Below are 13,401 nucleotides of genomic sequence, written 5' to 3'. Positions count from 1 at the left end.
CGTCGATAACAAGAAATCGTGCTCGGAGATCAATGAGACAACAGGATGGAAATGAATAAAACACCTCGTATTGGGGAGGGGAGGTCACGTGCTTCGGGTGGAAGGATGCCTAACGCCTGCGGAAGAATACCGCGTTACGTATGAGCGTACTATAAGAAGGTCGCTTGAGGCGTTGCGGCCGCCATTTTCACTTCTGCCGCATTTGGAGAATTGTGTATTCAGTCCTTCTCCTTGCCGTCCTCACCGGCCCCACGCTCGGCTCGCCTTAGGCACCCCCCCCCCCCCCCCGGCGCCCGCCATGGCGTTCTAGAGGCGGCAGCGTCCGCGGCAGCATCGGCCCTTGCAGCGGCGGCGGCAGCAGCTCCGGGCTCTGCAGCGGCAAACTCCAGCGGCGAAGCCATGGCGTGAGTGGAAGAGGGATGGTAGCGATGGTGGGGGGGGTGGCGGGCGGGCGCCTAGGCATTTAGACTCCCAGGCCTTTAGTAATCGCATATGTGTACGTGTTAGGCTATTTCCTGGGCTTTGCAGATAAGGCAATGACATTATGATCTAGAGTAGAGCATATTTGTCTTGTCTGACCTAGAGATTTTCTTGGGAGATCAAGGGTCCCCAGCGAGTTCTGAAAATGTCCGAGAGGGGCGGCACTTTTGTAGAGGGAGAGCCGAGCCGGTTCGGGCGCATTGCCCACGCTCAACGTGGCAGAAAAGGAAGGAGACAAAATGGCGGACGCCGTGGGGTGGGGGTTGGGGACGCGAAGGGGCCGCGATGGCCTCGATATGAGTCATCCCCTTCGGGCCCCCCGCGGGCGGAGCCTCGGCCACGATCCTTATATGGGCATGAGAAGGAAGAGGAGGAGGAGAGAACCTAAGCGGTGATCCCTGCTCCAATTCGGCCATTAAAGCTTGCTTTCCTGGAATTCCTCGAATATGGGAAGAAATGGGGGGTGGGTGGGAAGAAATGGATCTCATGCCCCAGGATTTCTTCCAGGTTTTTCACGGCATTCAGCAGCAGCATTGCTGTCATCCAAGAAAAACAAACCCAAGACTACTCTGCCCTCCTGAAACTGACGAAAGTCCGACAACATGACCGAGATGAGCTTCCTCAACAGCGACTTGTTGTGGGGGGACTTGTTGTCCCCCTTCAACCAGTCGGGTTTGGGGGCTGAGGAAAGCCTGAGCCCCTTAGATGACTACCTGGAGGAGGCCAAGCCCTTCAAATCGCATGGGTTCTCCAGCGACAAGGCTAAGGCAGCCTCTTCTGATTGGCTGGCTGTGGACAGTTTAGTTACTACCACAGACTTTGGCAAGGGTAAGAAATGGAGGGTTTTTTGATGGAAACTTTGGCGGGGAAGGGGCTGAGGCTATTAAATGGGTCATAGGGAAATAGTGATGATTGATACCTGACTGAATTCTAGTCTAGGATGCTTGGTCACAAAGTTATTTGTTTTGCAGAGGATGCCTTCTCGGGCATGGATTGGATGGTGGAGAAAATGGATCTGAAGGAGTTTGACTTCGATGCCCTCCTGGGTATGGATGACCTGGAATCCACCTGCTCTGAGCTTATGGCCACGTTGGAAGACTCTTGTGATCTATTCGACCCCTTGGCAACTAATGATAAAGAGGCCCCTTTAACAGTAAATTCAATTGGCCAATTCCCAGAAACTACACTTGAAGCTGATCATGTTGCCCCCCTCCCCTCCCATCAGTCTTTTCCCCTTTCTCTGAGGGCCCTGACCTCCACTCCAGACCATTCTTTTAGTTTAGAACTAGGTAGTGAAGTGGATGTCTTGGAAGGAGACAGAAACCCAGAACTTGTTTATATGATGATGCCCAAGGGTATCAAAGAAGAAGAAGCTCCTTCAGATAATGATAGTGGAATTGGGATCTGCACAAGCCCCGAGTCTTATCTCAGTTCTCCCCAGCATAGCCCCTCTACTTCCATGGGCTCTCCTAATGAGAGTCAGCTCTGTTCCGATCCCATCATGTTTCTCTCTGCCCATCCTAAGCCATACGACCGCCCCCTTGAGGACAAAAAAGAGAAAAAGGTAGATAAAAAGTTAAAGAAAATGGAGCAGAATAAGACTGCTGCCACACGTTATAGGCAGAAAAAAAGGGCAGAGCAGGAGGCATTATCTGGGGAGTGCAGAGAACTAGAACAGAAGAATGAGGCTCTGAAGGAGAAGGCAGATTCTCTAAGCAAGGAGATCCAGTATTTGAAGGACTTGATAGAAGAGGTCCGGAAGGCTAAGGAGAAGAGGAAAAGCACTTAAGTTGTTGGGTAGTCAGATTCTTTGTCTTTGTGTGTATATAGGAGTCTTGTGCTGTGTTCATTCAATAAATTATTTTGTAGTAAAAGTGTAACTTGTGTGCATGTTTCATAAGGCCCATGGGGTTGGGTTGTAAAAACTTGCTTTCCCCAAAAGAACAAATCCTAATTGGGAATCCTCAATTCTGTGTAATCATGGGTAGTGTGACTGGGTGTAAGGTTTCTAACTGGTTTAATAGAGATGTATCTATTATATCCCTCTGCAAATAGCCCCAGCACAAAAGTATGGAGTATCTGGAAGGCTTCCAGGTTTGTGAGGAAAGTAAAGCTCTAAAAGGAGCAAACGGATTAGCATACGTAACAGGTGGTACTTGATGTGTAGAGGCTAAAAAATTCAGTCATAAATCTGAAACCTTAAGTACTTTATAAAAAATTCAAGAGAAAAATTGACCATTTTTCCATGGTTACATGATTTACATTCTTCCCCTCCCACTCACCTCTGAGGTAGCCAATGCACAATTCCACTGCAAAACCAAGTACTTTTTAAGAGCAATTTGCCCTTTGTGTAGTAATCCAACAAAAAAAACTTTTCAACTGTCAGAATTGTCAACCTGCCCTATTATGCATTAGGGTAAACCCACGGTTTTGAAGCCTTGTGGGAATTTGCACCTTTCACCCAGATCTTTTGGCAGTGATAATAAGTGATTTGTAATTTCCTTCTCAATCCCATTTTGCAGATGAATTCAAGGCAAATAAGGCCTAGTGACTAGTCAGGGTCAACACTGAGGCAGGAAGATGAATTCCTGATTCCAGACCTGGCACCCAGTTTCCCTAAAACCTAGAACTTGTCTCCTGGGGGAGCCCATTCTCTGGAGTCCCCTCTTCTGGTGGCCAAGGGACCTCCCTGTTACATAGCTTTTCTGAGTCAGTGGAGAAGGGAATTTGTGAAGCCTATGATGGCTGCCATCAAATACATATTGGTCTCAAGAGACCTAAGCCTTAGAATGAGATGAAGCTGTTGAGAAAAGGTGAGGCTTTTTTATCCATAGATGTGCGGTTATAGGATGCAATGGCGCTTAAGCATGTATAAAACAGGACTAAACGAATTTTTTAAAAAAAGATAGTGGGTGAAAGGTATTGACTCAAAGGGAGTCAGGAGGCAGAAGTTGAGGGTGGATGGGAAGATAACTGACTTGACCCCAGTGGAAGCAGAGATGTTCCATTCTTGGCAGGGAGAGAAGCTTTTTATGGGAAAGGGTGCAGAAGGCAAATAGCTAATGGGGAGGACCGATAATCAGAATTAAGAATGTCCATCACAATGAAGAGAGCACTCTGCTGCCCAGATGAATTCCATCCCCAGACCTTGAAGAGACTTGGTGAAGCAGACAAACACAGGAACCAAGTATAAGAGATGAGAGGAAGGGCAAATGTCCTAGTGGTCCAAAAAGGGAAAAGGATGGGAATTAATTTGGCTTCAAGTATGTAACATGGACAATGGGCACATATTACTAAGAGAAGGCAAATTTAGGCCAGAGACTGGAATATTTTTTCTTAACAGGTTCACCAAACCAGGGGCTGATCACAGTGGGATCTGGTATGGAATTATCTTAGATTTTAGCAAAACATTTGATAAGATGGTGAGATCTAGGTTTAAATGAGAATATTATTTAATAGATTTAGAAATGAGTAAATGATTAGATCAAGAGTAACAGTCATTGGGAGCAGCTGGGCTGCCAAGAGGTGGGAGGTCCTGGGTTAAAATGTGATCTCAGACACTTCCTAGCTGTGTGACCCTGGGCAAGTTACTTAAGTAACCCTTACCACTCTTCTGCCTTATAACCAACACACAGTATTGATTCTAAGATAAAAGGTAAGGGTTTAAAAAAAAAAAAAAGTAGCCATTAATAGTTAAAAGCTCACAACTGGGACCTGGTCTCCAGTGTAGCACCCTTCAGGGATCTGGGCTCTCCCTTGGCCTGGTGCCATTTAACAATTTTATCCAAGATTTGAATACGTGGGATGGTAGCTGGAAGTGCTAATACTTTGCAATTAAGCTTCTCCCTATTCTCTACTCACCCTCCAAAAAGCGGCTAGAACACTGGGCTGAATTTTAACATGAGGGAGGCATGATCGGATAGTCCAAAAAAAAAAAGAGCTAAGGAAGTTTTACTGGTTTTTAAGTTCAATGAATCAACCAGATGTGTAGTGTGTAGCCTGGAGAACACTTGGGGGTGGGGGGCAGACAAAAAGCCAGCAGCTATCTTCATCAATGGGAAAGAGGGATTACACTTATCCTAGTTTGGCCCCAGAGGGTCAGAATCAGAAGATAAATTTAGGTAAAGCTTTTCTGTAACCAGCTGTTCAGAAATGGAATGGGCCATCTTGGGAGAGACCTCCCCTCTTCACTCCTAGCTCTCGCAGTGACTGTAATTGTGGGGATTCCTTTTCAGATATGATCTAGATAGCATTCTGTCTACCTGAAAACTCTGCTTCTGTGAATGAGGAGCCAAGAGTGAAATGAATAGGAGGAAGCAGATTTTAACTTGAACCTAAGTTTTTTTCCAATTCCCTGAGAACCTCAAATGTCCAAGGGCTAACTCCAACTGGCAAGAATTGAGCAGACTCCAAAATCTAGCAACAGGGAAACCATTTGTCTAGCTTCCAATTTCTCTGAATTGGATCCAAGCTGAAGAGTGTTTCCATTCGGAATGAAAGTTCATCCCGACCCACAGGAGCCCTGACGGTTCCCAGAAGCAGCCTCTCAGGGAACTTGGAGAAGTTAAAAACTTGTGTTTCCTAAAAATTTTGCCTTCCAAGGATCTTGGAAGGATAACCCCTGGACTTCAGAGGGAAGGTCAGCTTATTTTGAAATTGTTTTAAATTCAGATTACTCTTCCATTTTAACATTACTTCCATTTCCTAATGCTGGATGCTGCCATCCCCTTCCCATTGAGCCAGCTCTTGTAGTCAAGAAAAGAGGAAATAATTTTATTCAGCAAAACGGACCTGAACCACTTCTGACAACATCTGAGATGTTTGGCACTCATAGCTCTCACCTATGCTAGGGGGAGGGAGCATAGTTAGCAGACAGGCAACTGGGAGGCAAGAAGTGGGAGATTTAGTCCCTCCTTCTAGCTGTCAAGGGAAATAGGGCAAAGGGCAGTGGGAGGAAACAGCAGTGACTGAAGCAGTTAAGTGCTTACTATGTGCCAAGGAATGTCTGTGTGGGGGACACAAACGTTAAACTGAAGCAGTCTGCTCTCCCCAGGAGCTCACTCTACTGGGGGGAGACACCACATAAGGTAGCATTGTTTCTGACAGAGCTCCCCACAAGGGGCATAGAGTGAGCCTTTGGATCTCCTCGTTCTAGGATTGTTGTAGCTGGAGACCACTGAGCTGGGAGCAGGAGTCACCCAAGTCCCCTCTGATGCTAGCATCCCATGATTCTAACCTTGGAGGCTAACCAGGGAGAGGCCTTACCCCAAGGTGAGGGGCCCCACTTCCCTTTGTGCCCAAGAATTCTACCTAGGGCAGCTCCAAAGCTAGAGCTGGAAGACCCTAGTATCCACAGCAGGCTTTTTTTTTTTTTTTAAAACCCTCACCTTTCATCTTAGAATCAATACTGTGTATTGGTACCAAGGCAGAAGATTGATGAGGGATAGGCAATGGGGGTAAGAGACCTGCCCAGGATAACACAGCTGGGAAGTGTCTGAGGCCGGATTTGAACCTGGGACCTCCCATCTCTAGGCCTGGCTCTCCATCTACAGGATTTGTGACCACAGACAGGTCCCAAGTCACCTCTGGCCTTTCCCCTGCACCAAGGGAGTTAGATTTGCTTTTCAAGCCTCCACCTGGCTCCTGAGGTCTCTGGAGTGAAGAAGTGGCTTCTTTCAATGGAGTAAGAATGCTCACTTTGGCAAGCCTCTTTCTGAAATGTTTTATCAGGCAGGAAGGGGAGCAAGGAGAGGCACCAAGATCATTCTCTCAAATGTCCTGTTTGGCCTTAGCCCAACTCACCCTTTAATCACCTCCTCCTGGGGACCTGGGAACAGAGACAACCATCTTTTTAGAACAACCCATTCCTGGGGGCAGTTAAGATGGCTCAGTGGTTAGAGCTAGACCCAGAGATGGAAAGTCCTGGGTTCTAGTCTGGCCTCAGACACTTCCTAGCTGTGTGACCCTGGGCAAGTCACTTAACCCCCCCTGCTGAGTAGCTCTTAGCAAACTTCTGCCTTGGAACCAATACACAGTCTTGTTTTGGAGAAGGAAGGTAAGGGGTTAAAAAAAAGAATAGCCCACCCAAACTGCTCGAATTATCCACGTTGGTTGCCAGGAGGGGAGGACAAGAATAGCCCCATTCTGATTCCAGTGACTCTGTAGGAGCTTTCTGAACTGTGGACCAACTGTCAGAGAGAGGCTCCTATTTTGCCCTTCATGGAGGTGCTCTGGGGGGAGGGCAGGCATTGTATGGCTTTCCACAGGAGAGAAAAGTGAAAGGCCTTTGTTCTGAGCTTTAGAGAGGAAGTAGGAGAGCAGGAAGCTGAACCACATCACCGCCCAGGCCTGTTGTTACCAAATCAGGTTTCCTTTCCCTCAGATCTCCTGCCTTTGTCTGTACTGAGGGTAGTCTCAAGCTTCCAAAAGCCCGGACCCCAGATCTCCCCCATATGACTCCAGGGCTGTTAGCCCCACCCCTTCACCCACTGTTGCTGTCTCTAGGGGGCCTGTCTAGGGTGGGAAGGTGCCCCAGGCTGGGACCTAGGCTCACTGGAATCCCAAACAGGGAAGTTTTCATTTTTATTCAGGAGACAGGGCTGTCCTCAGGCCCTGGCCCAGCCACTACCCACTAGGGCCCATTCCCCTCCCTTCTGTGTGGGGGCAGCAGTGCCCTCTGGTGGCTGAGTCTCAAACAGCAGTCCCAAGGGTGGGGACTCCTGAAGCTGGGAGTGGGGAGAAGGGAGCCAGGCCCTCCCTCTATCTGCCACAATCCCTCTGGCACTGCCCTGTTCGGAGCCAGGAGACTTGGCCCAAGACCATCTTGATCTCCTTGTCCCCATGTGAATGCTTCTTCTGGGGAGCCAAAACCACATCAGTCCAGTCTTGGGGCTCCTTCCTCTCCATCACTTGGTTCCAGAACTCCCAAAATATTCCTCCTGGAACTTCTGGAAATCTTCCTCGGTGAACACAGTGCCCTGGGGTTTCTCCTTCTCTGGCTTGGTGGCTGGTCGGTCCCTGGCTTTCCTGCCTCGGTTATGGAGAAGGATCTGTAGGAGGCAGAGGCCAGAAGTCATGGGGGAGGAGGAGGGAAGGGATATGCTGGAGGTAGACAAGGGTTCCCCACGGAGAGGAGGGGAGGGGTTGGGCTTGGCTTGAGTGAGTGGGTTAGATGAGGAAGGCTAGGAAGGAGGAGAGCCGGTGTCTCAGTCTATATCTGGCCTGGAAAGAATTGCTCTCCTTCTCCAAAGGACCCCTGCTTTGCCTCTACTGACAAGGCACTTGGGACTCTGGGGTCACAAAGGCCTGAAAGCTGAAGAGGTAAGCTTAAACCCTCAGGTTTGCCTCTAAGAAAACCAGAGAGCCTCTCCTCAACCAGAAGAATTCCTTCTCCACTCTAACAAGTGCCAACTTACCTGAGAAATGAGGATTTTTGGACTAGGCCATCTCCAAGCTCCCTCTGACTCTGACTATGATCTAGCCTTTGCCTTGCAGCCCTTGCTGATGGGAAGCTCATTACCTCCTAGGGCAACCCAGCCAGCTCTGGTCCAGATTAGGTCTCTCCTCCCTTTCCTTTCATTCTCTCAGATATTCCCTCCCCTGGTCAGGGCTCCTGTGGCCAAACAGAACAAGGCCGTGGCTCCCACCTGCCCTCACACCCTTGCCCAGTTGAGCCTTTTCTTCTTTCTCTAGGGCCCCTCCAGGTAGAATTAGGTGAACGAGATGAACTACCTGCCCTCTAGACCCATGGGGAAGCTCTTATAGGGATGGGGGTGGAAGGATGCATCCTGCCTTGGGGATGGTGAAAACAGGCTGAGACTACTGTCACCTGAAACAACTCCTAGATGACCCCAAGAGTAGAAGTTCCCTTCCCCCAGCCCAGGAGACTCCCAGGCAATTAGATAAGGGGGTGGGGCTGCACCCTGACCTTTGAGGTGATCTTCGGGTCTGCAGCCACTCGTTTCTGCTTCATGAATCTCAGGTTCTCCTGCAGGTGGTCCTGACTCTGCCGCTTCTGGAACTCCTCTAAAGGGAGGCAAAAGAGTCATTAGAAACAAACCCACAACCATACCAACTTGGTCTGGGATGGTCAAAGGAAGGGGAGCCCCAGGACCGGGGTTCAAATCCAGCCTCTAACATGTATGTGACCATGGGCAAGCCTCCTCAATGGCTTCCTCTGGGACCAGCCCCACATCCAGCCTAATTCAGCTCAAATGAACGAGGGCAGCTAAAGGGGGAGGGGAGCTTCCCTCCCTACTTCTTTACAGGGCCCGCTACACAGTTGGCGCCTAATAAATGCCGGCTGACCTGGAAATTCATTTGAGGTAAAGGGGGAGCCTCGCTGGGCGCTCTGAGCAAGGGATTCTGTTCTGGGAGACGTTAACGGAAAGGGAGGACGCTCCCGGAAGTGGGCATGGCCGGTGCAAAGGCTCGGAGAGGGAAGAGACAGTAGCGGTGAGGGCGCCACCAACCCCCGCCCCACTTCCCGGCATCTCACCCAGAGCCGACTTGGTGACCTTCCCCTTGACCGTTGCTCCGTTCTTCCTGGGAGGCCGCTTCCCCGGGGACCGCTTCTGGGGTCCAGTCCTGGAGCCTGGGAGAGGATGGGGGTACTGTCAGGGCCGGGCTTCCTCCCAGCCCATTCCGCTGACCCGCAAACTGAGGCTTCAGCCCCGTTTTTCCCCTGCGCCGTGCCGCGCCCTCGCCAACCCCCCGCCTCACCGGTAGGCTCTCCAAGGAGCTCCAGGCCTTTGCGCAGGAGCGAAGCCGACATGCCGCCACCGCCGCCGCCCACGTGATCTACCACAGCACTTCCGCTCGGAGCCGACTCCTAAAGCGCCCGGCCGGAAGCTCGTGTCCCGGCCCGGAGAGTTCCGGGAAGGCAGCGCCACCGAGTGCTCTTTAAGACGCACGCGCAGAGGACTATCGGAGTTGCGGTTATTTCAGTAGCTTCTGATTCTTTGAGCCTGCGTTTCGGGTGTTCTTGGCAGAGACAGGGAATGCTTTGCCATTTCCTTCTCCAGCTCATGTGACAGATGAGGAAACTGAGGCAAATTGGGTCACACAGTTAATAAACGTCTGAGGTCAGTTTTGAACCCAGGCCTTCTTGATTCCATTCACTGCGCCCCCAGTTGCCCCAGGTTAATGAAGGGCTTAAACAGGAGAGGGGTGGACAGGAAAGGGCAGGCTGTCGAGAGCTGTAGATAATTTCGAGAGAGGATACAGGCATACAAGGGAAAACAGGCCCATATAGGGTCCAAAGTCACACAGGCACTACTGGGCAGAGGTTGGATTCTAACTGAGGTTCCAATCAGCAGGCTGGACAATGCTCTACAATGACAGCGGCTGTCATTGCATCATTTAATTCCTAACTTGTCCAGATTCTTCCTGTCCTTCAAGGCCATTCACTTGTCTCTTCTACCAAAGGGAGTGACATTTAACTTGAGGAGAGTGGGCTCAGTGCCTCTTTCTCTCTCTGCTCCTTAACTTTTTCCACTCTGCTCCTTGGGGCTCTGCATCCCAACGTGCAAAATCCCTAAATTCAGCTTTAATCTCTCTGGTCAAGTCCTGTCCTTGGCTCACAAAGACACTTAATTAATGTTAATTGATTGCTTGATTGAATCACAGAAATGCAGAGACTTGAAGGACCTCAGGAGCCATCTAATCTACCCATACTCCCCCACAAGTGGTCATCTGGAGCTCATCCTCTTCCCCCCAATCCTAGCCCATCTCTTTACTGCCCCATTCTGGTTGAGGGAGCCACCATCTTTCAGATTCCTGACCTGGGGTCACATCTTCAGGGTCATCCCTAACTCTTCCCCCCCTTCTCACATTCAGGGAGCTGCCACATTTCCTCCTGTGCAAATTCTCACCTGTACCTTTGTCTCTCCCTACTTAACCAAGACACCACTGTAACATCCTTTTTAAAAAAAAATGAAACCCTCACTTTCTGTCTTAGAATCAATGCTTTCTATTGGTTCCACGGCAGAAGAATGGTAAGGGCTGGGCAATGGTGAAGCCACTTACCAAGAAGTCACACAGCTAGGAAGTGTCAGAGGCCATTAACAACCTTTTAACTCACCTTCCTGCTTCCTGTAGTTCCCCTCTCTAAATCTCTCAATATCTCCCTATTTTTCTCTCAGGTAAAATCTTGGCTCCTCAGTTTGACATTTTTACGATTCCTCTTGAAAGGTCAGCTCTAGTAGACCTTTCCAGCTTTATCTCAGGCCATTTTATTTTACCAGCATCAATTCTATGAATGGATGAATGAGGGCATGGAAGTTCAGGACTGGTCTGAGACAGAGAAAGTAGAGAGACAAGCTTAGGTCAAGTTTAGAGTGACACAGCTAATAAATGGCCGAGGTAGGATTTAAAACAAGGTCTTCCTGTCTCCAGGTCCCATCCTCTCTCCATCTTGCCATCTAGTTGTCTGTCAGTTAATTATTAAACACTTACTGTGTGCTAGGAGGGTTGAGGGGGGGGGTACAAAATGAGACTGTCCTTGCCCTCAAGGAGCTTACATTTTCCCTGGGGGAGGCAACTTGCACCCAAATCAATCTAAGATAAATGGAGAGGATGGGTCATGGGTACCTGGGAGATCAGGGAAGTAGAGCTCCTGTATCTGTGTGATGGGGAAAACAATAGCCCTCCCTCCCAGGCTGCTGTAAAGAGGAAATAATATTTGTAAAGTGCTTTGCAAATAATAAATTGCAATTATGACTATTATGATTAACCCAGAATGACTGGTGGGCACATGTGAGGCCACAGACCACTAGATGGCACTGCAGGGCTGGTTTTCTTTATCACTGGGGCAGCAAGTGAGTTCAGATTTTGCTGATTTTCACTAAACCTGGACAGATTCCTTCACTTTGGGCTGGTAAGGCAGAGGAAGCGGTAAAATAGGATATGAGAGTTAGCGTGATGAGGTGGTTAGGGCCCTGAGCCCGGAGTCAGGAGGACCTGGGTGTGAATCCTGTCTCAGACAGGAGAGAGCCCTTTAACCAACTTTAAACCAAAGTGTGTGTGTATAAAATACATTTTCAGGCTCCTCTCTATGGGATGGCTCCAACAGACTTTTCATCTTAGCTCAGACAATTCTCCTTAACTAGCATCATTTGGTTTAAAAAAACAACCAACAAACTCTTACCTTTTGTTTTAGTAATAACTCTAAAAGAGACAGACAAGGACTAGGAGATTGAGGTTAAATGACTTGCAGAGGGTCACACAGCTAGGAAGTGTCTGAGGTTGGATTTGAACCCAAGACCTCCAGACTCCAGCCTCTATCCACTGTGCTACCTAGCTATCCCTAGCATCAGTTCAATGAAGCCACTGAATGAGTATGTGGAGGTCCAAGGTTAGAGACAGGAACTCAGAGATGGGAGGGTCCTGAGAACAGGAATGGCAGAGCTGGGACATCCTTTAGAACAGTTGTATTGAAACCTGGGATGATAGAGCCCAACTTGTTTACTATTTTCCAGAAAGGACATAGAGGCTGGACAAGAGTTTAAGGTCCCCTTGTCTAAGGTCACCTAGTGATCTATTGATTGCCAGGCCAGGGTGCTTGCTGAGGGTGAGGATGGGGCACTGCTCTGGGAGCTCCTCCTTCCCCTCCTCAGGGCCAGTCTCTCCTCCATCTCTCTTTTCCTGTCTGGCAGCAGTAACCCTGGAGGTCACTGGGATATTGGAGGTTTTAATCCATGCTACACTGAAGCATCAAAATCATCCTTCAAGGATTGCCAAGCACTGATCCTCCTAACAGCAATGTGAGGCAGAGGCTATTTTATTTATTTATTCTTTTTTTTTTTTTTTAAATCCTTACTTTCTGTCTTGGAGTCAATACTGTGCATTGGCTCCAAGGCAGAAGAGTGCTAAGGGTAGGCAATGGGGGTCAAGTGACTTGTCCAGGGTCACACAGCTGGGAAGTATCTGAGGCCAGATTTGAACCCAGGACCTCCCATCTCTAAATCCACTGAGCTACCCAGCTACCCCCCCCTTATTTTTATTCTTATCAGTAATATTTTATTGTTTGTCACCCAATTGCACATAGAAACAATTTTTGACATTTGTTTTCTGATATTTTGTGACGCGAATTCTATCCCTCCCTTCTCTTTCCCCTCGGAGATGTCAAATAATCTGATATTCTCCCCATTTTTTGGTGAGGAACCTGAGGCAGGGAGAAGATAAGTGACTTGTCCAGTATCACATTAGCTATCACACAGTATCATACTAATAAGCGACTGGAGTAAGATATGAATTCAGGCTTTATTGCCTTCCAGGGCTCCCACCCAACATCCATTGGCTCTAGCACAATGAAGCTTGATAGAGTCCAGATTCTAAAGAACACCCCCCACCCCAACATCTGTATCTATTCATGCTCAAAAGAATAACAACCACAGTCTCTTGGCTTCCCTGACTTCCACTTGGTCCGTATCTTGAGTCTGCCTAGTTATCTACTTTATTTCTATGAATCTACTAAGTAGATATTCAACTAATATCTACATTATTTCCCCATTAAACTGCAAGCTCCTGGAGGGCAGGGATTATTGGTGCTTTTCTTTGTTCCCTCAGAGCTTAGTAAGAAGCCCTTATTGATTGATTGGCCAACCCAGAGGCCATCCACTCCAACCCTCTCATTTTGTAGAGTCTTAGTGAGCCCAATAGCACTCAGCTAGTCAATGTCTCACCATTCCATGAATAGAATAATGGCGGCCATGTCATCTAAATCACCAACTTCCTGTTTCCTCTTTCTTGGTGTCTGTCTCTTTCAGAGTTTATCTATGTAGCGCTGAGCTGCCATTTTTCTAAGTTTGCCCCAGGTCTGTGTGATAAGAGAGATCAGAGTCTGGACCATAGCACCTATTCATTATCTTTTTGGGGGCTGCCAACCAACAGAGACCCTGACAACTTAAGGCTCAGGAGGAT

At 48.6% G+C, this 13,401-nt stretch overlaps 2 protein-coding genes across 2 annotated transcripts; one reads left to right on the top strand and one right to left on the bottom strand.

Moving 5' to 3' along the window:
* Window positions 1-188: 188 nt before the first annotated feature.
* ATF4 (activating transcription factor 4) lies at window positions 189-2,360 on the top strand. Its single transcript, XM_044679998.1, has 3 exons — window positions 189-404; window positions 988-1,308; window positions 1,452-2,360. The coding sequence occupies exons 2-3, from the start codon at window positions 1,083-1,085 to the stop codon at window positions 2,267-2,269; spliced, it is 1,044 nt and encodes a 347-aa protein (XP_044535933.1). The 5' UTR covers window positions 189-404; window positions 988-1,082; the 3' UTR covers window positions 2,270-2,360.
* A 4,689-nt stretch (window positions 2,361-7,049) lies between these two features.
* RPS19BP1 (ribosomal protein S19 binding protein 1) lies at window positions 7,050-9,282 on the bottom strand. The gene is made up of 4 exons (XM_044677977.1): window positions 9,202-9,282; window positions 8,978-9,073; window positions 8,408-8,505; window positions 7,050-7,529 (listed from the first exon to the last, which is right to left on the bottom strand). The coding sequence occupies exons 1-4, from the start codon at window positions 9,251-9,253 to the stop codon at window positions 7,386-7,388; spliced, it is 390 nt and encodes a 129-aa protein (XP_044533912.1). The 5' UTR covers window positions 9,254-9,282; the 3' UTR covers window positions 7,050-7,385.
* Between the last annotated feature and the right edge of the window lie 4,119 nt (window positions 9,283-13,401).

This window comes from Gracilinanus agilis, chromosome 5 (genome assembly GCF_016433145.1).
Source record: "Gracilinanus agilis isolate LMUSP501 chromosome 5, AgileGrace, whole genome shotgun sequence".
Lineage (NCBI taxonomy): Eukaryota > Metazoa > Chordata > Mammalia > Didelphimorphia > Didelphidae > Gracilinanus > Gracilinanus agilis.
This window is presented reverse-complemented; position numbering and strand designations above follow the sequence as displayed.

What these genes read in the sequence shown, in the direction of transcription:
- RPS19BP1 (XM_044677977.1), bottom strand. Translation starts at nt 9,253, where the DNA reads ATGTCGGCTTCGCTCCTGCGCAAAGGCCTGGAGCTCCTTGGAGAGCCT. An exon ending in GCTCCTTGGAGAGCCTACCG is followed by an intron (nt 9,074 to 9,201) that starts GTGAGGCGGGGG and finishes ATCCTCTCCCAG; the next exon opens with GCTCCAGGACTGGACCCCAG. An exon ending in ACCCGAAGATCACCTCAAAG is followed by an intron (nt 7,530 to 8,407) that starts GTCAGGGTGCAG and finishes TGCCTCCTACAG; the next exon opens with ATCCTTCTCCATAACCGAGG.
- ATF4 (XM_044679998.1), top strand. Translation starts at nt 1,083, where the DNA reads ATGACCGAGATGAGCTTCCTCAACAGCGACTTGTTGTGGGGGGACTTG. An exon ending in TACCACAGACTTTGGCAAGG is followed by an intron (nt 1,309 to 1,451) that starts GTAAGAAATGGA and finishes TTTGTTTTGCAG; the next exon opens with AGGATGCCTTCTCGGGCATG.